The sequence below is a fragment of the Lontra canadensis genome, unplaced genomic scaffold, assembly GCF_010015895.1.
Source record: "Lontra canadensis isolate GAN:19392208 unplaced genomic scaffold, GSC_riverotter_1.0 scaffold1, whole genome shotgun sequence".
Lineage (NCBI taxonomy): Eukaryota > Metazoa > Chordata > Mammalia > Carnivora > Mustelidae > Lontra > Lontra canadensis.
Window position 1 is genome coordinate 22300737 of NW_022630995.1, and position 27440 is coordinate 22328176.

General features: G+C 40.5%; 2 protein-coding genes across 2 annotated transcripts in view; one reads left to right on the forward strand and one right to left on the reverse strand.

Annotated features, from left to right (window-relative positions):
- The window catches only part of IGFBP7 (insulin like growth factor binding protein 7), a 75620-nt gene extending 66795 nt beyond the window's left edge, over positions 1–8825 (forward strand). Inside the window, exons 3-5 of the mRNA XM_032849749.1 lie at positions 6280–6396; positions 7460–7586; positions 8572–8825. Coding sequence (XP_032705640.1) covers positions 6280–6396; positions 7460–7570 — 228 coding nt within the window. The 3' untranslated portion in view covers positions 7571–7586; positions 8572–8825. The remainder of the gene's footprint in view (positions 1–6279; positions 6397–7459; positions 7587–8571) is intronic.
- Positions 8741–27440, reverse strand: part of POLR2B (RNA polymerase II subunit B) — a 45330-nt gene continuing 26630 nt past the window's right edge. Inside the window, exons 14-25 of the mRNA XM_032849657.1 lie at positions 25958–26112; positions 24944–25142; positions 24463–24631; positions 17326–17422; positions 16186–16280; positions 14573–14823; positions 14403–14492; positions 13855–13962; positions 12962–13075; positions 12428–12588; positions 9427–9622; positions 8741–8986 (exon numbers count right to left, since the gene is read on the reverse strand). Coding sequence (XP_032705548.1) covers positions 8897–8986; positions 9427–9622; positions 12428–12588; positions 12962–13075; positions 13855–13962; positions 14403–14492; positions 14573–14823; positions 16186–16280; positions 17326–17422; positions 24463–24631; positions 24944–25142; positions 25958–26112 — 1725 coding nt within the window. The 3' untranslated portion in view covers positions 8741–8896. The remainder of the gene's footprint in view (positions 8987–9426; positions 9623–12427; positions 12589–12961; positions 13076–13854; positions 13963–14402; positions 14493–14572; positions 14824–16185; positions 16281–17325; positions 17423–24462; positions 24632–24943; positions 25143–25957; positions 26113–27440) is intronic.

The window sequence follows — 27440 nt, forward strand, 5'->3', positions numbered from 1 at the left end:
GCTCCCCCATGTGGCCAGAGGGTGCATCACCATGTGCGGCCCTCTGGTGGCAGTGAAATCAGGGTGATTCCAGAAAATGCCTGGCTGTGGAGATGGGCAGAGACACCACCAGCTATATTACAGCTGACATTTACAGCTGTAACTCCTGTTAATGAGGACAGGGAAGGGGCGCCTGGGTGGCCCAGTCGGTTAAGCTTCTGCCTACAGCTCAATCGTGATCCTTGCGTCCTGGGATGGAGCCCCTCATGGGGCTCCCTGCTCAGTGGGGAGCCTGCTTCTCCCTCTGCCACTCCCCCTGCCTGTGCTCTCTCACTCTCTCTGTCAGATAAATAAATGAAATCTTTAAAAAAAGAGAGAGAGAGAGAAAAGGACAGTGAAATTTCACCTCAATTTGTTTTTGAAAGGGGAGCAAAGAGCAGCCATCCAGGCCCAGATGTGCGCCTTCTGGCATAGGCTGCTGCTGCTCCCCAATACTTATGTGGAGGCTCCCAGTTTGTTCAGAGGGTGGAGATGCGGAGGAACAAGTTTTCCAGAGAATTCCACAGGAAGCCCTGTTGCAGTTCTCTAGGGAGGACGCGGTGGGGGGCCAGTATGACCCCAAGTGTGTGGAGCATGTGACCTTATTGGCTGATCTTGGCAGAGAGTAATTTCCTCTGTCCTGGCTCTGCCGCACCCCAGCTAACCTACATACATCCCAGGACAGTAAATCCGCCTCGGGAATCTTTCCCTTGGAAGCTTCCCAGAGGATCTGTGGCCGGAGGGAGGGGTACGGGGAGGACTTGCCAGAACCTAGCAAAACCTTGCTGCCGGGCTCTGCTGAATTTCGTCTGCCTTTGTAGTAATTTGCTGCGCATGTAACCTAAAGTGGTGGGGTTTTTTTAGGCAGACTGTGCCCCACCATCATGTCCTCAATTCAGTGTAGAGATCGCAACCAGCACTCTCTTTAAAAAGTAGAACAGAAACTATCCTGAGGCATGGACCACATTTAGTAAGGGTATCGTTTCCCACAACTCTTCTTTCCCATATACCAGATCCCAGTGCAAAACGCATTTCTTGCTGTGGGCCGTGTCCACAATTGAATAGGCCGTTTGTTTTCTCACCACTCTCCCTGGAACCAAAGTGTTGAGAATTCAAAGAAAAAAACGTCACATTCAGATTCAGTTTAAGCACAGCATTGCTTTTTTATTATGAATGGATATTAGAATCTCAGTTGTTAAGCCAGAGTTCAAAGAAGGTCGCAGGTCTTTCTTCCTCAAGGATTCTTAGCCACTGCAGAGCGAGCTTGCAGAGCCTTCCTTGCCTCCGAGACACTGAAGGCTACAGTAGCGCCCCCTTGTGGCCGCCACAGCTAGTGCGTGGTCTGCACTTCACCTGTAGTTACTAAGTGATGTTAAGTCCCATACTTTCCCCGCAAGCCTCTAGCCTTAAAGGAAAGGAGCAATATTTTCAGATGGGGAAATGAACTGAAATAGCTGTATTTTAGGCTGAAATAACCCTAATTCAGGCAAGTCAGAAATGCTCACGGAGAAGATAAAACACCTAGAATACCTTCCAAACACTTGGAGTTTCTGAGACTGAGACTCTCTCTTCAGTTCTTTACCTGCCTGAACATTTCCGCAGATTTGAGCTTTCATGACCTCTAAGAATTTTTTTTTTAATTAAAAACAGCAAGTGATAATGGTAATATTAGGAGAAACTCTCCAAAGATATAAAAAAGGAGTTCAGAATCTCCCACCTTCTTCCACTCCCTGAAATAACCAGCGTGGACTGTCCTGGTTTTCATCTTTCTGAACCCTTACTTGAGCCCATAAACCAGCACATATCCCCAGTGTGTGGGGTGAGGTGGGAATAGACTGAGAACATTACTGTGAAATTTGCTTTTCTCGATAAATACTTCCAGGGCAGCCCTCCAGGTCTGCTTCTCAGTAACTACATGATAGTCCGAGTATGGGTTTACCATAATTATTGAGCCATTCCTGTATTGTTTGTTTTTTCCAGGTTTTGACCACCTTAAATAACATGCAAGTATATATGTATCCTATATCCAAGTGTTCTTATTCCCTGCCCTCCCCCTAGAGGATAGTTTCCCCCAGAAGATACATGACTAGGTAGATTTGTTTCATGCTAGTTTTAATAGACATTCTCAGATTCATTCTAAACAGATTGTAGCAGTTCGCACTCTCCCCAGTAGTGTGTGGGAACCATTTTCCCGCATCCTCACCAGCACTGAATATTGCCCAACTTTTTAATTTTTGTTAATGATAGGTAAAAATATCCTTTACTACTTTAATTTCCTTGACTACACTGAGAATAGTTTTTTTTTTTTTCACATTGTAGTATTTCCATTTCTTTGTGGTTTGGTAATCTTTTTAAAATTTTAATTGTTTTAAGGATTTCACTTATTTGAGAGACTGAGTGAGAGCAGCGGGGTTGGGGGTGGGCAGGAGAGTGCGGAAGGAGAAGGAGCAGCCTCTCCGCTAAGCAGGGAGCCCAAACTGGGCTCCATCCCAGGACCCTGAGGTCATGACCTGAGCCAAAGGCAGAGGCTTAACCTATTGAATCACCCAGGTGCCTCTAATTTTTTTAAATTTTATTTTAGTTCCAGTATAGTTAACATACAGTGTAATTAGTTTCAGGTGTGCAGTAGTGTGATTCATCAGTCCCACGCATCACACGGTGTTCATCACACGTACATTCCTTAATCCCTATCACCTGGTCACCTGGTCTACCCACTCCCCCAGCCCAGCCTCCCCCTGGTAACCATCAGTTTGTTCTTTGTAGTTAAAGGTCATAGGGGCGCCTTGGTGGTGCAGTCGGTTAAGCATCTGCCACTTGATAGCAGCTTAGGCCTGATGCCAGGGTTGTGAGTTCAAGCCCTGTGTTGGGCTCCATGCTGGGCATGGGACGTACTTTAAAAAAATCATCTGTTAGTTTGTCTTTTTTTCCCCTTTGTTCCTTTGGTTTCTTAAATTCCCCGTACAAGTGAAATCATGTGGTATTTGTCTTTCTCTGACTTATTTTGCTTAACGTAATACCCTCTAGCTCCATCCATCTTGCAGATGGCAAGATTTCATTCTTTTTATGGCTGAATAATATTTGTGCGCGTGCGCGTACAACACACACCACATGTTTATCCGTCTTTCAACACTTGGGCTGCCTCTGTAATTTGGCTGTTAAAGATAATGCTGCTATAAAGATGGGGGCGTGCATCCCCTTAAACTAATGTTTCTGTATTTGGGGGATAAATATCCAGTAGTGCAATAACTGAACCGTGGTTCTATCTTTTACTTTTTGAGGAGCCTCCACTGGCTGCGCTGCCCACAGTGCATGAGGGACCCATTTCCTCCACATCCCCCCCGGCGCTGGTTTCTTACGGGTTTGACTTCAGCCATTCTGACATGTCGGCTGGCATCTCGCTGTGGTTCTGATTTGTATTTCCCTGATGATGAGTGATGCTGAGCACCCTTCGTGTGTCTCTTGGCCGTCCATATGTCTGTTTTACAGATTTGTTCACGTCTTTTGCTCATTTTTAATTGGATTACTTTTTTGGGTGTTGAGCTGTAGAAAAGTTCTTGATGTATTTTGAAGAGAATATTTTCCTATTCATGTGTTATAGGAATTGCCTCTCCAGATATCATTTACCTATTTTTCTCTTGGATTGTCTCTAATTATTAGTCTGTGGCTTTTTGTATATGAGAGCTCTTGACCCTTTCCCGCGTATTACAAATATTTTTTTCTTTGACAATCATTTCGTCTTTAATGGGTTACAGTGGCTGGGCATCTGAAAGTTTCAACAGATATGTACTTATTTAATCATAAACCTCTTCTGAAACTTCACCAGAAAGGCCCAGCAAATATGTCCAACACTGCATAAATGTCCTTTAATGGTTTTCTGAAACTCAGTGAACACCTTGAAATGCATTAACCTGTAAGAATCAGACTGTTTAATCCTGCTTCTGTAACCACTGGCACTTTTCATTATTAATTGCTTATCTGCAGTAGCAGGCTTCAGGAAGACACTGTTGTAGCTAAAATACAAGCAGAGAGAACTGAAATGACTTCCTGGGGCTCCCTCTGATTCTCCCCCTCGTTGACCCTTCACGGCAAGCAGTGACTGCTAGCCAGTTTTTTCTGCCTAGATTTCTAAGGTTCAAACTCAGGAGCACTTCCAGCCCATTGCACATCTGTCAGATTGTCTTAGAAGCCACTTTTCTCAGCCTGCATCCTTTTTTCTTTTTTTCCCCTCAAACTGTAAAGCACATTTATCAACAAACTCCCCCTCCGAAAAGGGAGCAAGGGAATGTGCCATATAAAAATTTACCATGTAGCAATTCTTGACATTTCTGCGTGTTTTCTACGTAGTGTGTAGCTTTTTACAATACATTAAAATAGGAGCTCTGTTAAATGTAAGTATTCACTTTCCAAACAAATGCTTGACGAGTACAGTTTCTCCCTACACAGTGGATCAGGCTAACGGGCACAGAATGCCCCTTACCAAGAGCGACACAGTCGGGGGACCAGCAGCTCCGTTGCTGAGGTGCCGTATTTCATGCAGGAGTGTTTTTCTGCTCTGGTCGCACTCAAAGCTCTTAGAGAATTCTGAAATGCACTGAAGACCAGAGATACGTTACTTTGGCCATTGAATCAATCCTTACACCACTGTTAAAACCATTTTCAAGTATTTACAAAATCTGCCCTGGCATGAACTGGTTTTGCCAGCTACTGGGGAGACAGAAGGAAAAAAATGCCTCCCAAATTTATCTGTTTTGTCTTGATAGCACTTCTGTGCGAAAAATATTAAGATACCTGGTTTTCTCTAATAATTGCAATAGGGGGAAATCCCAGGGGGAAAAGAGTAAGGAAGCAAAATCCAGGCATCCCAAATCAGTAATAATGCAAGGATTTTTTAATTTAATAATGCAAGGAGTAAGAGTCGGCCTAGGTGGTTCAGTGGGTTAAGCCTCTGCCTTCGGCTCGGGCGGGCCATGGTCCCAGGGTCCTGGCATCAAGCCCCATGTTGGGCTCTCTGCTCAGCAGGGAGCCTGCTTCCCCCTCTCTCTGCCTGCCTCTCTGCCCACTTGTGATCTCTCTCTCTCTCTGTCAAATAAATAAATAAAATCTTTAAAAAAAAGAAAAGAAAAAGACCTGCTGGCCTAGGTCACCTCATGGTTTTCAGAGCCCCAGCCCTGGTGTCACACCGCAGGGAAAACAGAGTAGGTTTGAAGTTGAGACAAGAAGCTTAAGAGCCTGCGGTAGGAGTAGGATCAGGAAGGGAGAAGCACCATACATGGAGAGTGTCCGCACTGGCAGCTGGGACTCAGAATTTGCTTAGTTAGTAGATTGCAAATCCTTTTTTCTAATTACAAGTAGTATCAGTAAACATCAACCTAGCTCTTAAAGGTGGCCCGGGATGGAATGAACACTGCTTTGTGTATCCCTTTGGTCTTTTTTAAACCCATCCTCATTACAAGCCTTAAAATACTTAATTTGTACTCTGTGACTCAGCAGTTCCACTTCTAGAAATTTATGCTAAATGTGTATGTACAAAAGGGCTGCAAGTAAATTTTATTTTTCCATGTATTTTTCTGTATTTTCCAGAGTTTATGAACACAGTTTACAGGAGGAAAACTAGGAAAGTGTTCACTATTATCCTGAAACCAAGGAGACTGAATGTCTTCTTAACCCATCCCTATTCTCATCATGATGCACAGGGGTGGGCAGCAAGCAGCTTTTGTCGTAAGAGAATGGTGACAGCATGTACTTGACAGGCATTTTTGCTCTCAGGTCTTTCATAAGTCATTAGAATGAACGCTTAGCCCTCAGAACAAAAGGAACAGAATTGGTTTTGGACTCAACCTCCTGTTTTCTGTTATAGAGGGGGTTCCAGGACTTGGGCTTCCCCACATGAGGTCCCAAGAATCAAACCTAACACTTGGTGACAGTTTGTCAAACACCATGTGGCAAGCAAGAAAAAGCTCAGCAAAGAGAAGCAGTATTTACAAGGGCACGAGTGAATAATAGTGGCAGCAAAGTGTGACGGTGTGTATTCCCCAAGCATGCGGAAATATACATTAGTTTAAAATACATAGATTTCAGAGGGAAACTGACAGGAAGAAATAAAAGATCTATATTTAAGTATTCAAGAAAGAATAATATGGAAATTGCTGGGTTCAATCCAGTTAGAAAGTCTGACATATGCCCTGTACAGTTCCAAGAATGTGGCTACTTCCAAGTTGATAATTCAGTGCAGAAAACTCAAGACTGTTTCCTTTTTTGTAGGTAAAAAGGGGTAACCATGGAGTTCAAAGGACAGAACTCTTGCCTGGTGACCGGGATAACCTGGCCATCCAGACTCGGGGTGGCCCAGAAAAGCATGAAGTCACTGGCTGGGTGCTGGTGAGTACTGAGAATTGGCAAGGATTTCATTCTTAGGATTAGACATAGAAACCTGGCAAAGGTGCCAGAGGTCCTGCCAGGCTGAAAGGATGTGCCTTGCCAGCCACATTTCTTTGGGACAGGCCTCCCAGAAAACTTGCTGCTCTTTTCGGGGTTAACTTAACAAAGAGCTAAGATTGGTTGAATGTTTTAGAACCAACAAATACATGTGAACTAATTTTTTAAGAATTCAAAGCAGGTGCGGGGGCGGGGGGAGGATGGTGGGGTTATGGACATTGGGGAGGGTATGTGTTATGGTGAGTGCTGTGAAATGTGTAAACCTGGCGATTTACAGACCTGTACCCCTGAGGCTAATAATACATTATATGTTTATTAAAAAAATTTAAAAATTAAAAAAAAATTCAAAGCAGGGGGCACCTGTGTGGCTCAGTGGGCTAAGCGTCTGCCTTTGGCTCAGGTCATGATCCCGGAGTCCTAGGATTGAGCCCCACATCCAGCTCCTTGCTCAGCAGGGAGCCTGCTTCTCCCTCTCCCTCTGGCTCCCCCTGCTTGTGCTCTGTCAAAATTTTAAAAAGTTTTTTAAAAATTCAAGCAGAGGCACATGGCTGACCTAGTCAGTAGCGCGTGTGACTCTTAATCTCAAGAGTTGTGAGTCCAAGCGCCGTGTTGGGCCTAGAGCTTACTTAAAAAAAAAAAAATTCAAAGCAAAATCCTTACACGGAACTAAATGGCCTGAGCATTAATTAATTATTTTTATTTGGCCTTTGATACTCCTAAATTGTACTTACAACCCTATCAACGTCTTCCCCAAACTGGTATGTGCACCTGTTCACAGTTCTGGAGCCTTGCAGCATGACGAGAAGCTGTCCGTGCGGTGTCCTCAGTGTGAATCCTCCCGCAGAGCACACGGGGCAGCTGTCTGTCCTGCAGCCCGGTGCTCGCACTATTTCTGTCAGTATCTCTGCTGTGAATCCCCTATTCATCTTAAGAAATAATGACCCCACTGAAGCCACGGGGAAAAGAGGTGCCCCAGAGGAGCTGAGGATCCTTTTATCCCCCGCAGGTATCTCCTCTCAGTAAGGATGATGCTGGAGAGTACGAATGCCATGCATCCAATTCGCAAGGAGAGGCTTCCGCATCGGCAAAAATTACAGTGTTGGATGCCATATATTAAATACCAGTGGAAAAAGGTAGGTAATAAATCTCACAACCATTTAAGGACTAGTGCTTTTGTTTAAGAACAAACAGAGCCAGGGACGAAAGCATCCGACATCGCTCTTACTGACGTTATCAAAATGGAGCACACGGGGCTCTACAAGCACATCCGGGTGGTTAATGGAATGCTACTGTTAGGACGTCACTGCTTTCACCTTATCTCACATCTCGAACGGAATGCCTTATATTTCCCATAACTTTTCTATCCACATGGCAGTCTTCCCTGGTATTGCAACTATATTAAATTTCCATTTTAAAGTAAGTGATTGTGAGCAAATCCGGTCCTTCACTTTGAGCTTTTATAAGAAAAAGCCAGAAGGGAGAGTATCCTGGCAGGAACCCAAACTCTCTTCTGTTTTACCATCAAAAGCTTCCTCTCAAGCATCTACCGCAGGAGCATCAGAGTAATGCTACTTTACGTTTCTGTACTTCGCTTAGACTTACGTTTGAACTGGCTTCTTGTGAATCAAAAATAAGAAAATTTACTGTCAGCATCTGCGGACCCATCCCCCTATGCAGATCTCGGGCCTGCAGTATGGCAGGAGGAAGTCCCAAGTAAACAGAGGCTTGGTCAGGCTCTCCTCGGCCGGGCTGTGTGAAGCCAGGTGACGAGACAGCAGAGCTCAGCCTGACGTCATGTTTGCATCTCAGCTCTGCCCCTAATTATCCTCCGCTTGGAATGCTGAGTGAAAGCTGCATGACCGAGAAAGTTCTTCAGCCTCTCTGCATCTCAACTAGCTCGTCTGTGAAACGAGCTCTTCTACTTCTGTAACGAGGTCCATGTCTTACGCATAAAAACCTAGAGCTCCCGTTCCAAAGAGCATTTTGTACAGCTCTTTTGTACCACTCATTCACATCCCCTTCACATCTTTGTTTATTTGGAAACAGTAAAAAGTACTTGAAAATTAGAAAGTCAGCCACATCCGTATCTGTAACTAATTTTCATCTTTTTCTAACTAGGTGAAGGTGCTGACCTGTTAACCTGCAGAAATGTATCCGTCTGCCTCACTAGTAGTAGTCCTGGATCGCTGCAGTCCTGTTCTTGCCTAGTAACAGTTTCTTTTCCTCCGATCCACTAACGCTTACATTCACTGGTTTCGCACAGAGGAAATCCACAATAAAGATAACATCAAGACTCCTACAAAAATTTATTGTCTATTTACAGAAGAAGAGCATGCATGTAATTGAAATCAGTAAAATGCTTTCTCTCACAATGCAGTACACTGTTTTTTTTTAAATTGAAGAAACAAATATTTACAAGTATCTTGAGACTCTTTTGGAAGAGCTAAACACTCATCATTCGAGGGGCAATACTCATAGACATGAGTTCCTGAAAGAGCAGTTTGCACGCATAAGGCATTCTCACCAAAGAAATCTGCGGGGGAGAGAAAAAGGTAATTAGCAAAACTATATTTGAAGTGATCCTACTTCCCTCGCCCAGAGAACGGTATAAGGTCTTGGTACTGAGCTGGTAGCGCTCGTCCTGCTACTGGGGCTTGTGGTGGTTCTTTCTTTCTCCCAAGAGGCTTTGGGATTTCAGCCTTCCTGCCAGACATATTCACCCTTCTCAAAAGATTTCTTTTAAACTTAATTTAAAATGTTTAAAATTCCTTGTACACATCCTTATTTCCAAAGGATGACCAGGGGAGGGGAGCTTAGAGAAATTACCCCACTAAAACTGGTTTTCACAAAAATCTAATTTTTCATCATTTAAAACTAATCAAACCCGAAAATGCCAGTCTGTCCCACCACACTGAACCTGCCTGGATGATTAGACCAACATGGTTATAACCTAAACAAGTATCAACTGCACACCTGGGTTTTATTGCGGCAACCCCGGCATTCATACGTATGGGTCCTCGTGTTAGCAATCGCCATTATTCCGCAAAGATTGCAAACATGAACCTGATACGGATCTGATGCCTCAAACAATCTTTCCCTTAAAAACTGGGCTGCTCCATGGGCAATCTGACAATCTCGTTCCATTTCTCCAAAACGTAGGCCACCATCACTGTTAAGGAACAAAGAACAGATTATTTTGTACTTATAAAGCAGCTTCTCCATGAATGGGTCTCCCAGGCAGTCAAGCCTGAAATGATAAATGTTCACTGGCAAAAGTAATTGAAAGAACATGTGAATGGGAACAGGATTCCCCAGTATGGAAGTGAAAAGAAATGCACTGTTTAAATGGCCAAAAAGTGGATGGCAATGGCTTCCTTAACGGTCTCACATACAAATACATAAAACCAATGATTTCACCAAAAAAAGAGAAATCATCAGTCAACTCTGAAGGATCCCAGACAACTGATTCTTTTTCTTTACCAGTTTTCAAAACATTTATCCTGCCTATATGAACTATGTCACGAGGTAACCAGTTGAGGAAACAAAGTTTCTCTCTACAGAAGTCTTCCAGCTATTAAGAGAAGAAATAAAATTAGAATCTCATCAGTTTGCAGTCCCTATTTAATTAAGGGCTTAAATAATGATCACACGTAGCTACTAAAATTGTAAGACACAACCAGATACTGGAAATAGACAATACTGTAAGCGTTCCTGCAAAAGAATGCAATCTTTCCATTTCATCAAAGCTCAAGATCTAATTAGCTGTTTATAAGAAAAATAGGACTGTACAGCCCAGGAATGCAATCCGCAAAATCCAGAGTGTGAGAAACCCTCCAGGGCAAACAATCCAGTTTCTTCAACAAATAAACTACAAGGAAATTAAGTCGAAGGGCAAGCAAGCTATAGTTTAAAAAAGTAGGAAACAAAACCCTTCAACTGCAAAACACAGATGTATTTGTATCCTGACTGAAATCAACTAACCTATTTAAAGATTATCCAATCAGGATGTGCCATGGTGAGTGCTACGAAGTGTGTAGACCTGGCGATTCACAGACCTGTACCCCTGGGGCTAATGATACACTATATGTTCATTTAAAATATATAATCCAATCAGGAAATTTTAACATCAGATACTTAATAATATCAAAGTTACAGGTGACCCCTGAAAAATGTGTAAGGGGTGCTGATAAATAAAAATGATTCACTGAGATGGTTTCAGATTCTACATCACAGCTAACCTTTAAGAAACTATAACTGGTTTTGGCACAGCATCAAAAAATAATATCCACAGTCACCTAAAAAGGTTACTAAAATATTCCTCCCTTTTCCAACCACATATCTATGTGAGGTAGGATTTTTCCTCATATACTTAAATATAAAAAATATTGCAATGGAATGAATGCAGAAGCAGATACAAGAATCCTGTCGTCTTCTAGTAAACCAGCTCACTAAAGAGATTTGCAGGGACACCTGGATGGTTCAGTTGGTTAAGCGTCTGCCTTTGGCCCAGGTCATGACCTCAGCGTCCCGGGATCCAGCCCCAGTCAGGCACCCTGCTCAGTGGGCAGTCTGCCTTTTAAGGGCACAGGATATGATCAGCACTGACTTATGTGCAACTGATGAATTACTGAACTCTATACCCAAAATCAATGATGTACTGTGTATTGGATAACTGAATTTAAATTAAAAATATTTTTAAAAGATTTGCAAAAAGGTAAACAAATGTCACTCATCACTAAAGTTGGTAAATATATTTTCCATTAAAAATGTTATTTATGGGGGCGCCTGGGTGGCTCAGTGGGTTGAGGCCTCTGCCTTCAGCTCAGGTCATGATCTCAGGGTCCTGGGATCGAGCCCCGCATCGGGCTCTCTGCTCAGCGGGGAGCCTGCTTCCTCTCTCTCTCTCTCTGCCTGCCTCTCTGACTACTTGTAATCTCTACCAAATAAATAAATAAAATCTTAAGAAAAAAAAAAATGTTATTTATGGGGGCGCCTGGGTGGCTCAATGGGTTGGGCCTCCGCCTTCGGCTCGGGTCATGATCCCAGGGTCCTGGGATCGAGCCCCGCATCAGGCTCTCTGCTCGGTGGGGAGCCTGCTTCCTCCTCTCTCTCTGCCTCTCTGCCTACTTGTGATTTGTCTGTCAAATAAATAAAGTCTTTAAAAAAAAAAGTTATTTGTGTTAATGTGTAATGGGTTTGTTTTTTAAGATTTGTTTGGGGGAGAGAGGGAGAGCACACACACAAAATGGGCAGCGCAGAGGGAGAGAGAATCCTCAAGCAGACTCTCTGAGCACAGAGCCTAATGCAGGGCTCAATCCCTAGACTCTCAGATCATGACCTGAACTAAAAATCAAGAGTCAGATGCTCAACCAAGCCACGCAGGTGCCCCCTTATTATTTTTTAATAAATTAATAAGACTTAATAAATTGTCTTAATTTTAATTAGTTACTATTTTAAGTCTTTAGCATGATTAACATCAATGGATACAACTCTAACAAAAGCTCTGAGGGGTCCTGGAACCAAGAAATTTGAGAACCACTTTCATAAATAAATGCTGAAATATATTTATAAAAGAAACTGATGTCTAGGTTTTGTTTAAAAATAATCAGGAGTTGGGGTGCCTGGGTGGCTCAGCTGGCTGTGCCTTTGGCTCGGGTCATGATCCTGTAGTCCCAGGACTGAGTCCCGCATCAGGCTCCCTGTTCGGCAGGGGGTCTGCTTCTCCCACTGACCGACCTCTCTCATTCTCTCTCTCTCTAATAAAATCTTTAAAAAAAAAAAAAAAAAAAAAGTCAGGAGTTGGTAGGAGTGGGGAGATAAATGTAGTAAGACTGGCCACTGATAATTACTGATGGGGAGGGACAGGCCCAGGGAGGTTTCATTATACCATTATCTCTATTTTTGTACGTGTTTAACATTTTTCACTTAAAAAGGCTAATTAATAATAACAATGATGGTGATGCAGCTCTCTTACCGAGATCTACCCTCCATGGGCTGTCTATTAAGGATCTGAATAGGTCCCCTGGCACGAGAATGAATCTTATCATCCACCATATGCTTCAAACGCTGATAATATGTGGGACCAATAAAAATCTGTGATGTGATTTTTCGACCAGTGAACCCATTGTACAGGACCTGAAACAGATTTTGAAGAACAGACTTAAAAATATTAAATATACATGCGTAGATTATATTATTTCATTTGTATGGAAACAAAGCAGACAGAATATAAAATCAAGAGACTGTTTACCTTGGGGTTGGGGTGGGAGTAGTAAATGGAAGGAGACATGAGGGGGCATCTAGGCCCAAAAGTGTTCTGGTAATTTTTGAGATCTGGGTGCCAGTCACACAGGTGTGTTCACATTGTGTGAAATAAATTCATCAAGCCGTACATATATGATTTGTGCACATATTTAAAGCATGCATATTTCAATATGAGAATTGACTTTTGTTAAATTGAAACTACATACATACAGAAACAGAGCTACTAATTTAAGAGCAAACATACCTCATTTCCTCTAAGATGGTAGCCATAATCAGATAATAGATTAGAAATCTTCTGCACATTAACAGCATCATTAAATGGAGTGGCATCACCAATTTCGCCCTTGTTGGCTGATACCTTTTTTTAAAAAAGTAGTCTTTAAAAGCTGAATCCTTCTGTCGCCCCTTATAAGTCTTTATCAATAAAAATATATTGAATCTTAAAAAGCCCTTCTATATAGGGAAGATTTTGAACTTCAAAATCTGTTACAGAAAGATGTAATATTTAAATTTTATTTTATTAGTATCTTAAATATTTATAACAAACGAATATGAAAAAATTAAAACTCAATTACAAACCTTTTGGAAGCTATCCATGAGAACAGATACAAAAAGAGTGAAACTCCCTACTATTTTCCCATGGCTCAAAGAAAATAACATTTTAATGCCATAAAACCAAGTCACCCATGTGTTAGGCTACAGCCATTCTATATGTTCATTCTCTATGAACAAGATAACTTAAAAACAGCAAACCCCCACTGAATGATACATGAATATAGCTAATAATACAGCTATACAACTATTAAGTTCACAGTGAACTAACCACCAATGAATTAACTCCTCATCTACAGAAAAGAACCAGTCAAAAGGATAACCATATATGTATGCAGAGACTGGATGTAGTAAATTTTACAAAATCTCTGACTTAGCCAAAACTTCACAGATTTTTGCTGGGGGAAAAAAAAAACCACAATTAAAACCAACTTAAAAGCAGGAAAATAAGTATACTAGCTTTTTTCCAACAAAGAACTCAAATACGAGAAGTCACCTATCATCATTTTGGAAGAAACATCGGTTTGGAGCATTTTATTTATATATATAAACTTGGAACATATATTTTTAAAGAAAATCTCTTACCTTTCCTTGAAGACATTCAATCAAGTGACCAATAGTCATTCGAGAGGGAATGGCATGGGGATTTATGATGATATCAGGGGTGATACCCTCACAGGTAAAAGGCATATCCTAGAAGGAAATTTTTATTTATTTATTTATTAAAGATTTTATTTATTTGAAAGATCACAAGTAGACAGAGAGGCAGGCAGAGAGAGAGGGAAGCAGGCTCCCCGCTGAGCAGAGAGCCCGATGCGGAGCTTGACCCCAGAACCCTGTGATCATGACCTGAGCCAAAGGCAGAGGCAGAGGCTTAACCCACTGAGCCACCCAGGCGCCCCGAAGGAAATTTTTAAAAGGAGACAACTCTCAACTACAAAACTGGAACGGATTCCCCCCACCCTGACGTTTTCTATGTCCACAGTTCTGTTCAACATGCTCCATTCATATTCTTACTCAACACAAAAGTCAAGCCTCTATCACCTTTGCAGTTTTAAGTTAAAGCAGATTTTGATTCAACAAAACGTTAAGCAGAATTTTGGGTTCGGCTCAGGGAATTACAAGATACCTACCTCTTGTCTGTACTGAATACCACAAGTACCCTTTTGACCATGTCGACTAGCAAATTTGTCTCCAATCTGTGGAATTCTAACAGAGCGGACCTGAATTCATATAAAAATGGGTTAACTTAAGCCAAACTGGTTAATTTTTATAAACAGCAATATGAAAAAGCTATACTCACCCTTATCTTACAAAATTTATATCCTTCCTGGTTGAGAGTTACCATAACTTGATCCACAATGCCTGTCTCACTGGTTCTCAGGAATGTGCTACAATCTCTCTTGGTGTAGCGTCTATTAGTGCCCTCCAATTCATCTTCATTTTCAGGCAAGGTGACTGTTTTGCCTATAATAACATCATCTCCTGATACACGGACTCCAGGAGCTATCAAACCATCATCATCCAGCTTGTCATAAATGGCATGCCTCATACCTAGGAGGAAACAGACCTGGAATTTTCCAAAATGGTACTACTATATAAAGTATTTAAAATGTCACATACTCTGGGCCATCTGGATGGCTCAGTCGGTTAAGCACTGGCCTTCAGCCGGAGCCAGATCGAGCCCTGCATCAGGCTCCCTACTCAGTGGGGCGTCTGCCTCTCCCATGCCCTCCACCTCCCACACCCACTTGTGCGTACACGTGCTCTCAAATAAAAGTCACATAATCCCTCCAAAAGATTAAAACCAAATACATATCAGTTCCAAGTCAGAGAGAAATTCATAGGAATCTTTAACACCATGAACCATGTGTAGTAATAATACAATGCTCTCAATTCTAAATACTACAAACTATTCTGAATTCTTTAAAAAAAAAACAAAACACTGGACTGAGCACTAGAAAATCAGATTATTTATATGCTGGCTGATTTTGAATACAGGTGTTGCCATCTTCTGATCTTTTACGTGAAAAAGAATATGCCCTTGGAGGGCCTGGGTGGCACAGTTAGTTAAGCATCTGACTCTTGGTTTCACCTCAGTTGTGATCTCAGGGTCATGAGATGAAGCCCTGAGTCCTGCTCTGTGGGAGTCTGCTTGGGTTTCTTTCTCCCTCTTCTATCCCTCCCTCCTGCACTCACTCCCTCTCAGTGAAATAAATAAATAAATCTTAAAAAGAAAAAGAAAAACCGTATGCCCTCTACACATATCCTCTCACAGAAATTTTGAATTTCATCGTATGTAAAACTTAACTGCACTGGACATCAATTCACTACTACACAGAACCACTCACAGAAAATGGAATAATAGAAAGATGACTTAAAAACAAAACACATTTTACTTCACACAATACTATGAGTAGTCCAAACTGTAGCAGATACAGTTTCCGTGGGACGTCCCATCCATCCCACTGCATACAGTTTTTAAGTGTCTGTGAAAATCGTAACTAGATAGTAAGTTTGAGTTTTCTAGAAGAAACGAAAGTGCCAGGTATGACCTCTGTTTACCTGTTAAGTGTATACAAATATTGTGTCTAGACAAATATGGTCACACTACAATGTGGAGAGGGAGGGAATTCCCATGCAAACACATAAACTGAGGCAGAGTTCAGAGTACACGTAAAAAGGGTTGCAGTGTAACCCACGAAATTACATGACTTCTGTGACCTCCTCTTAAATGCAGGATCTACCAGGGTGGACCTTAACAAGCCAACTCCTATCTGCGAAGACATTATCTTATATATGAACTCTGCATAACATGAAACACACTCCCATGTGATGGGGGCAGGGAGAGGTTATTAATTAGGAAAACCATGCTATGTTGACTTTTAAATTCCATAATTTAAATGTATCACTTACCCTGGCATGTTTCACGAGTTGGCTTCTCAAAAACTTCTTCTTGATCAAATCCTTTTTTAGATTCCTGTTCTTTGTACGATCGGTAGAAGACAGACCTAAAAACACATGGTTGTAAAGGTAACTTGTATTTTACTTTCATGAAAGAGCTTAGAACATACTGACAATTTTCATTTTATTGGTATTTGGGAGACAATTTAAACCATGAATCTAGGACAAGAGTTTACTGTATTAAGAGTCAAAGTTAAGTCTTAAATGCTGTTACATGGGCCACACATATAAGCATTTGACCTGTAATCTTAACACTGCTAGATTATATGAGAACAGCAAAGATCTGACATCACTAACTACAACCTCCTACCTAAAATAAGAACCCCTTCCATAATACTGCTCAGAGATGGTGACTCAGGATCTGCTCCAATATTTCTAGTGAGAAGTTTATGGTATTAAGCTATCAAGCCCACCCTCTGGTCCTAGTGCTATCCTAACACTATACAAAAAAAACCCATCTTCTAAATTTCTTTTTTTTTTTTTTTAATTTCCAGTTTTTAACCAATCTTCACATGTTATGTATTTGAGATTGTCAATAAAACTGAGCATAATAAAGTTTGGGAAAAAAAAGCTACTGTAATTGTAATAGTTATTTATGGGTCCTAAGATTAATAGGTTTATTTTTAGACATTTCCATATTATCTAAATGCAAACATGTATTTGCTTAGCAAAAAAGAGTGGGGGGGGTGAGGACCTCAAAATAGTAGCATCTGAAAATCCTAAGACACAAGACCTGTGTCTTCAGTCATTCATGACCATCAACCGGGCCTCCTGTTTTCTGGAGTAAGGCATTGATTTCACCACACTAAACTCTATACAGATATCTACAGAACAGTATGTGCCTGTCACATATCCATAAAGCGTCATGAATGGGGGCAAAAGAGTAAATATCTTCATAGAAAAATTTCTCTGTTGTCAGATCAAAACTTCCTCCAGCCTGACCTTCAAAACCACCAAAAAAGTTTGGATACATACAAGCCAAATCTATTTTTAAAGAACTTTTTTATTCTTTTTCTTTTTTTTTAAAGAACTTTTTTCATCATTGCTGCTTGCACTGCATCTGTGTTTCAACAACTGCTGTAAACAGCTGACCTGAAAAAGCCTCTGTCTACAGCTGAACGATTCATGATAACAGAGTCTTCTTGGTTATATCCCGTGTACGATGCAATGGCCACAATGGAGTTGATACCTGTAGTGCACGTAAGAGCATATATTAAAGCCTCATCTGGGAAAAAATAAAATTGTTCCTTTCTTTTCTTTATTTATTTTTGAAAAGTTAAAGATTCCTTAAGTTTTTTATTCCTGGTACCACTTCTACCATTTACAGAGCAATGTATCTGATATAATGAAAAGAAAAAAACAAAGCTACAAGACTTAAGACCCCAGGAATGTACATCTAGGGGCACCCGGGTGGCTCAATCAGTAGAGCAAGCGACTTGATTTCAGGGTCATGAGTCCGAGCCCCGTGCTGGGTGTAGAGATTACTTAAAATCTTAAAAAAAAAAAAAAAAAAAAAAAAAAAAAGGAACGTACATCTAACTGACACTACCTTACTTTAAGCAATAGCTGCACGTTTTGCAAACTGTGGCTGTGACGGTCCTGAGCAAGAAAGGTTTCCTATCTAAGCTGCAGTAACTTTTCTGACCATGGATCATCATTCCTTCTGCGACAGATTTTTACAATTCCTTTAATGCATTTGGGATGACTCGCAAAGTAACCTGCAGTTTTTCTGACAACTCGCTCTCTCCCCTGCTAAGCACTGTAGCCCTGTTCTGAGTTATTTCAGAACCTTCTGCTACCATATCCACCACTTCCACCACCAGATCCCTAACCACTACCGAGGGGCTACCAGAGCTTCTTCCACCAAAACTGCCCCCCTTCATGGGTCCACAATTTGACTGCTGCTGTCCACTGTAAATTCCAAAATCATCATCGTTCCTACCACCACCATAGTTAACTCTTCCAAATTCCCCCCTTCGGGGCACCTGGCTGGCTCACTCAGTTAAGCATCTGCCTTTGGCTCAGGTCATGATCTCAGGGTCCTGCGATCAAGTTCTGCATCGGGTTCCCTGCTCAGCGGAGTCTGCTTCTCCCTCTCCCTCTGTTTCACGCTCTTTCTCTCTGATAAATAAAATCTTAAAAAAAAAAAAAAAAAAAAATTCCCGCCTTCACCGTAACCACCATTTCCTCCACCACCACCACCACATCCACGTCCCTGGTGTCCATATCCTGGGTCCACCACAACCTCCTCTACTGCTATAACCAAGACCACCACCATCGTCATTACCATCCTCTATAACCATCTCTGCTGCCACACCACAGCCTCCTCTCCCACTTAGGTTTCCTCCATCACCCATGAAGTAGCCACATCCACCTCTACGACCTCTTTGTGATCCAACACACTACAATTCTTGCTTAGAAAACGCCTTTTCCACTTCACAATCATGCACGTTAATAGTGTGGCATTTCTAAACAATTATGTCAACTGTATCATGATCATCAAAAGTTACAAAAGTCCTCTCCTTTTCCACCTCTTCCTGTCTTCCATAACTTCCATAGTTTCAATCTTGCCACTCCTTTTTTGTTGTTGTTTAAATATTTAAGTAATATCTCCACCCAACAGGGGACTCAAACTCACAACCCTGGGATCAAGAGTTGCATGTTCCTCCAACTGAGCCAACCAGGTGCCCCTAGAGTTTTGTTATTAACTTGAAATCATTTCTAACACTTTAAAAATAAATTTACAAAGCTTAGAATTCAAACTTTTCTTGAAAAATCAGATCTGGCATCACTGGGCTCACTTACACACATCACAACCATAGCTGAAGCTGAATAGAGCTAACCCCAGTGGAAAGGCAAACCTCTCTCTAACCTGCCTAATGCTACAGGAGTCTAAGGCTGCAAGCCCTAATTGAGAGATAACACTAAATACTTTGTGCTAAATATAACCTTGACTGCTCTCTACAAAAGAAGAATCATACTAACAAGAGGGCATTTGTTCTTCTGAGGACCTTGATGGGTTTGTGTATTTAAAGTTGGAGCTAAAGTGCTCTGCTTGGAGTGTGAAATTCTACAAGGATTAAAACCCTAGTAGCAGGGAAGGCCTTCAGAGAATCAGAAAAGTCTAATAAACAGTCACTCTTCGGGTGTGCAATGAAAACTCCTCCTGAAATCTAAATGATTTCCTCCATGAAATCTTAGTAGCACCCACACTGGTCACCATCATTTCGTGTGGATTCTTTGAGAGAACTAGAAGAATTTTAAGTTTCACAAATGATCAAGCAGCATAATACAAGGAAAATACATAAAGATGCAGGTTCCTGTAGGCAGGGGAGGCTCTGAAAGGTGGAGAATTTGCAGAAATTTTGGGGTCCTGGGTGATGTGATATGCTCCTACTGAGGAAGCCAGGAGTAGGGCATATATCACATCTGTGATACATGGAACAGGCAAGACTTCCCCAGCATGTCCTCACATTTTGGTGGAGCACCACCTATGCCCCATGGGTGATGCAGCCTATAGGTGCTCAACTGTCTTGGCCTTGTGAGGCTTTCCTGTCTCTTGTGTGACAATTCCTGGATCACCCACATCTGTATGCTACATCAACTACAGCCCAGGAGGCAGCCCTTCCTTCCCAGAACCTTTACCCAAGGTATCTGGGCAAGTCTGAGATCAGCCAAATTTATCTAAAAACAGGAACTTCTTAATTATGCTTCTTATATTTTTTTCTTAAAAGCCCCAAATCAAGATGCAATGTAATGAAGAGGAAAAGGAACAAGAAAGAGAGAGAGGAGAAAAGGTCAACATTTGGTCAGAAAGGAAAAACATAGGCCAGAGTCTTGACTTCTAGACTTATATTTCTTAAGTTGTATAACTTTGGGCAATAACTTTTCAGCTCCTGTCTCCACAGCTGTAAATCAGAGATGATACCACCACCAATATTTATAATCAGTTAACATTTATTCCTCCCATACTAATTGCCAGGCACTAAGCCATGAGTTTTAAATAGATTTAGTCATTTAGTCATCACAAAAACTTTACGAGGTAGGTACTATTATCATTCTCATTTTGCAGGTGAAAAAATATCAAAATGCTTTTATGATGCTTAAAAGTAACATGTGTAAAGCACCTTGGAAGGTGTTTCACACAAACTCAATGCCCAATAATTATAAGTAACTTCAATAAAAGTATCTGTGAGCTCTGGAGCGCCTGGGTAGCTCAGCTAGCTGAGCAGCCGACTCCCGATTTCAGCTCAGGTCATGATCTCAGAGTCCTGGGATGGACCCTCAAATCTGGCTCCAAACTCAGCAGGGAGTCTGCTTCAGGATTCTCTCTCCCTCTGTCCCCCCAACTCACTCTCTAAAATAAATAAATAAATCTTTAAAAGAAAGAAAAGAGAAAAGAAAGTATCTGTAAGCTAAAGGACTATAAAAATCTGAAATCTAGGACTACAACCCACGTGTTAGCCAGGTTCACACCCTTCCTGCCACTTTGCTCTCATGCACGTCAAACTGCAGCTCAGCCCTGAGGAGGCACTAAGTCCCTAAGACATACTTTAAGATGAAATTCTGTCACAAGGATTTTTGCTCCCAGAAGATGTCAATCACGGTAATAGTACACTACAGAAACAGGGATGATACTCATCAAAAAAGTCATTCCTTAACGTAACATGATTAGCTCCAACCCCTCAGTCAGGGCTCAGAATGTGGCCAATGAAGATGGCATGTAAGACAAGGCCAGGGGCAATAATTCAGCCAGGAGGACGGGAGATTGGTTACATCGACAGAGTGAACCAATAAGTAAAAAAAAATGAGGTCAGTGGGAGCCAGATTTCTCATCAGAAAATGGAGTTCTAAAATAAACACTCCGGTGTTGGGACTGCAATGGGCAATACTAGTGTGAACTCACGTTTCCTTTGACATACAGTCACAAAAATAAGCAAAATGGCGGGGGGACAGTATGCGCATACATATTTTCCTAGGTCATCCGCTGAGAGGACCTAGACATGATGATATTCTAATAGAAAGAAGCACACTTAGCACCCACACTTTGGTTTCCACATACTATCCTTCGCTGAAAGGAGCAATGGCTGAGTCCACGCTTAAGGAAAAAACAAAATAAAAGTATGTAAAGAAAGACGATGGACCTATCAGGAGTCATCTTGAAGGTGTTCCCACTGGAAAATCTGGGGCAATTTTAGCATCAAAATGGAATGAATGATGGAACTAGAAAATCGCCATTTGGTAAAAATCATCCTGCTAAACTAATGGCTGAAAGTTTGTCAAGGAACAGAATATTTACATCATCTCAAAGTATCTCTTCACAAAAGATTTACTATGACTTAGTATGAAATACTTATAATTAACAAAAAAATGGAGAAATCTGATAAGACACCATCTTAATCACATGATAAAAGTTAAAAGTCACCACTAATGGGACATATAGACAGCATGTGCCTCCTGATAGGATGCCAAGAGAATACAGCATTATTTCTATGCTAGTCCTGCCAAAAATTCATACCCTGAATACAATCATGGGGAAACAGTCAAAGCCAAACTGAGAGACAAGGTCCAAAGTGTAACTTGCCTGAATGCTTCAAAATGAGAGACAAGGAAAAACAAAAGAACTACTCCACCCTGAGGAGACTGAAGAGACATACAACTAAATGCATTGCACAATCCTGGATTAGATCCTAGACCCATGAAGGACATTATCAGGACAACTGGCAAAATTTAAACTAGGGATTGTTCACTAGATGGAGATCAATGCCCAGCTCCTGATTTTGACTTAGGTATTGCAGAGAATGGCCTTATTTTTAGGAAAAATTCACTGAAGAATTAAAAAGTGATGTGGCTTCATGTCTACAACTTACTCTCTAATGGTTCAGGAAGAGAAAGGGAAAGAATAAGGCAAATGTGGTAAAACGTGAACTGGGAAATCTGGATAAAGAGTATACAGAAGTTCTTTGTACTAGTCTCACAACTTTTCTATCAGTTTGAAATTACCTCAAAATACAGTTTTTAGAATAGATACTGTGATTAAGGCATGAAGCCGTAACAGAACCAAAAGGCATGTGTAGTCTCTACCAGCCATGACTTCACCACTTCATACCAGTATCAAAAGATTTTACCTCAAATCTAATCCTTTACCTTATTTCTTTTTTTCTCTAGCCATAAAGAAATCATTATCTAAATGTTGAAGAAAACAGAGCAGTGCAAGCATCCCCCAAAGATAGGAGCATATTGCTGGCAATCTAACAGACTCTGTTTTCCTAGACAAGAGTAACCCCTTGTGGAGGACTCTGAAAATAAATCATTCTAACCTATGAGAATTTGCTATCAAAATGTTAGATCCCTTAGTATAATTAATAATTTAAGGCCACTATTTACTAAGCAAGTTCTAAATAAATAACATTACCCACAGTTAAATCCAAAATCCTATTAATAATAAGGTAAGAAAACAGTTATACCAAAGAACTATGCTGCCTCCTTTAACATTCAGCGCTTCTCTACCCTTTAGACTTTTTTACCTGTTGTCCGGTCTCCTTAAGAATCTCCTCCTGAAAATTCCTGATTCTCCTCATCAGCTACATCTCTAACTCTTCTCATTTCTTTTCCTGGTGGCTAAAATTCTGTCTCTGGCTCTACGCTCACTTTGAATTTCCCTCAGCCATTCCATGGTATCCTACACTTACCACTAATAAACTTCACAGCTCTAGATTTGACCTTCTTCCAAACCACATTTATAACTATTAGAAAATCTTTTCTGGGGGCACCTGGGTGGCTCAGTAGGTTAAGCATCTACCTTTGGCTCAGGTCATGATTCCAGGATCCTGGGATCAAGTCCTACATTAGGTTCCCTGCTCAGTGGGGAGTCTGCTTCTCTCTCTCTCCCTCTGCTCCTCTCCCAGCTCATTCTCTCTGACAATAAAATCTTTAAAAAACAAAAACAAAAACAAAAAAAACCTAAAAACTAAACATACTTTAAAAAAAAAAAAAAAGAAAGAAAATCTTTTCTGGGGCACCAGGGTGAGTCAGTCGGTTGTGTCTGCCTTCAGCTCAGGTCATGATTTCGGGGTCCTGGGATCCAGCCACCCCCAACCCCGCCCCGCAGGGAATCTGCTTCTTCCTTTCCCTCTGCTTCTGCCCCTCCCTCCTGCTCATGAGTACATGCTCTCACTCTCTCCCAAATAAATAATCTTTAAAAAAAAATCTTAGCTATGGCAACAATTCAAAATCAACACGCTGAAAACTGAATTTTGGGGGCACCTGGTTGGCTCAGTTCTTAAGCAACTGCCTTCAGCTCAGTCATGATCCCAGAGTCCCGGGATCAAGTCCCTCATTAGGCTCCCAGCTCCACAGGGAGTCTGCTTCTCCCTCTGGACTTCTCCCCTCTCATGCTCTCTCACTCTTTTTCTCTCAAATAAATAAAATCTTAAAAAAAAAAAAAATCATTTTTTTCGTATCTTACGTCTAAAACATCTTCCTTCTAATGTGCTCCCAATCTTATGAAGAGTACCCCCTCTCTTCTTGCATCACCCAAGCCACAAATACTAACAATATTTCCAATTCCTATCTTCCCTCCCTTCATCACTCCACATCCAATTAATCAAGGGTATTCCAACAGGCATGTATCCCCTACCCTTCATTTCTTAAGGACCTTACCAATTCTTAACTTTGACCACTGCAAAAACCTCTAAATTATCTCCTTCCAATACCATACCTGACTATAATCTGTATCAACCGCCAGAATGACAGTCCTAAAATAAATTTCTAATTGCACTACTTCCTGGCTACAAAAGGCTGAATGCGTCTTCATTCTCAAAATTCAACCCAGTCTCTCCACACTATGAGAGACTCCTGCACTTACACTCCAGTCACACTAAAGCGCCAGGACTACTACTATTCCCATATCTCATACACGCATGCATCTAAGCCCTTCCTTCACCCATCTCTCAAATTCAAATACCCTTTCATCAACTTTACACTAGTCTAAAATGCCACCTCCCCTGTGAAACTGGCTCTAGTTTTCCATTAGGAGTCAATCATTTCCTGTACCTCATCATAACACTTTCCGCATATCTGCCTCTTTATTATTTGTGTTGTTTCCCACATTATAAATTCTGAGAGAAGAAATGCTGTGTCATATGTATTTTATTAACCCTCCCAAGCACCCGGAAAAGTGCCAAGCATGTCACGATCTTAAAAACTAAAGAGCGAAACTGAACATACCTGCTGGCAGCTCCCGAAATCGTAGATATTCCATAGACCGTGTAGTCACAAGTGGTTTTTGAGGATAATACAGAACATGGGCCAGTGTATCCATACGAACATGGAAGTTGGTGATATAAACTCCCATAGCCTGCTTACCCATAGCAGACTGATACGTGTTTCTAGGGGACTAAATGTAGAAATGAAAAGCAGAATCAATGAAAATTTAACCACTTCTAAAGGAACAAACTTCACAGGGTACTACATATATCAGGAATATGGTTGGAAAAGGATGTGCTTTTTTCTGAAAGGTAAATGATAAACATTTGGAAAAATCAACTACGGCTCCTAACAGTGAAACAGTAAGTATATTATACACAGATTTTGTAGGAATTCACAGTCCTTTTCATCACCACCCTTTTAAGAAAAACTACAGATTAATTTAACTTTTTTCTACTTCTCCCAATTCCTCACGAACCAGAAGTTAAAAACTGCTACCAACCTGGTTATGATCAGGAAAGGGAATAATAGATGCACAGACACCAAGAATCATTGACGGGTGGATCTCACAGTGTGTATATGTGGAACAATAAGCTACTTCTTTCTCCTGTAAATCATCTGGAGTCATTGCAAGCATCACTGTTTCTTCTTCCAGGGTATCAATATATTCTACTACCCCACTGGCCACAAGATCCTGCCAACTAAAAAAAATTCAACTTATTTCCTTATTTACTGAAGTATTTTAACTAAACTTATTACTTAACAAAGAGTATTCCTGTATCTACATGTACAAATACAGAAAGAGTTCCAAAATAAGTATATTGTTAATAGTGGGGAAAAAAAAAAAAAAAAAAGCAAGTTACTAAACAATACACATGAAGTGTGATCCTATAAATACTACTAGTTTGTCTTGTGTTGTCCTTGCTTTGAGCTATTTGGGGGCACCTGGCCAGCTCTGTCAGTGGAGCATGCAACTCTTGATACTGGGATTTTGAGTCCAAGCTCCACACTGGTATACAGCTTAATTAAAATCTTTTTAAATAAATAAAGGAAATTATTTGTGGATATATGGATATGAGTTACTTTTTAAGAGGAAAATATGAATTGGGGGTTTTTATGTGTTTTTTATTACATATGTTGAAATTTTTTTATAATAAAAAATATACATTCAAGTATTAAAAAGAAGCTTTAAAACAAGTTCATCTTTTTATTAAATTTATTTACTATTATCCATATTACATGCTACATATACATAACTTACATGTTACTTATTATTATTAGATTTTAACAGGTCACAAAGATTTTTATTCTTAAAACCCTACAAGTCCCTAAGAAAAACAAATGTGATTGCTCGGAGTGTCTTTTTGGGGGCAATGAAAATGTTCAGGAATTAGGTAGTAGTGATTGATGCACAATCTTATGAATGTACTGAAAACCAATGAACTCTAACACTTTCAAAGGGTTAAATTTATGGTGTGTGAATTGTACTCAATTTTTTCTCACTGCATGTTCTTACCTGTAGTTGTTATATTCTCTCTCTTTCAATTGATCAATATGTCTCTTCTTCAAAAGTAGTTTTTGTTTTTCCACTATCAGAAGTGGCCGGCAAATACGGCCTGCATCTGTATAGATCCGAATCTCCCTCTCTCGAATATCTCTAATCATAGAAACCTGTAAGTAAAAAGACAAAACAGTCTCATGAATGTTTATTTTCTCTGTATCATTAAGACTTAGCTAAAATAGAGTAAAATTCCTAATAAATTTCTTGAGGAAACAACTATCAAATAAAATGGACAAATTTTAGTTTATCATTGTTGAATATACTAAAAACCTAGCTATAATTTAAAATTTTGTAAAGAGGGGAGCCTGGGTAGCTTGGTTGTTAAGCGTGTGCCTTCAGATTGGTCACGATCCTGGGATCGAGCCCCACATCGGGCTCCTTGCTCAGGGGGAAGCCTGTTTCTCTCTCTTCCACTCCCCTGCTTATGTTCCCTATCTCTCACTGTATCTCTCTCTGTCAAATACATAAATAAAATCTTTAAAAACAACAATAATAAAATAAAAAGTAAAATTTTATAAAGAACAAATATTTAAACTTGATAATTATAAAGCTGAATAATATCTGGCAATAATATCATGCAAGATAAAGTAAAATGAAGAAAATATATTTTTGGCATCATAAACACTAGTATGTAACACCTTATTTTGCCTCTTTGATAACTACATAGACTTCACTTTGCAACCTTTCAGTAACCAACCCTGTATCACTGCATTGATATTTTCTCAGTAATAAGCCCAACTTATGACACTTACCTATCAAACAAATGACATAGTCTACCTGTCCAACACAGCAGTCACTAGCCACATGTCAATATTAAGCACCTGAAATGTGGCCATTCATTCTGAACTGATATAGGCTGCAGTGTACAACATGTACAAACTACAAAATAGACTTCAAAGGCAGTACCACATAAACATAAACAAAGCAGAAATAGACCCATAAATAAAGAGAACAAACTGGTGGTTGTCAGAGGGGAGGGAGCTGGAGGGATGGGCAGATAGGGTAGAGGGAAGTAGGAGGTACAGGCTTCCAGTTATGGAATGAATACGTCATGGGGATAAATGGTACAGTGCAGGGAATATAGTCAATGGTATTATAACAGCATGTATGGTGACAGATGGTAACTACATTTGTGGTGAGCATAATGTAGAGAGTTGTGAAATCACTGTTGTATACATGAAACTAATGTAATATGTGTCAATTATAATAATAAAAAAGTACCACACAAAAATAAGAAATGTAAAATTTCCCATAAATAATCCTTTATACTGATTAGATGTTGAAACTGTAGTATTTTGGATATATCAGGTCAAATAAAATATATCATTAAAATTACTTTAATGTTTCTTATTTTTTTTTAACATGGCTTCTAGAAAAATTTAAATTACATATGTAGCTCAGGTGCTATTTCTACTGGCAGAACTAGAAAATACATTCC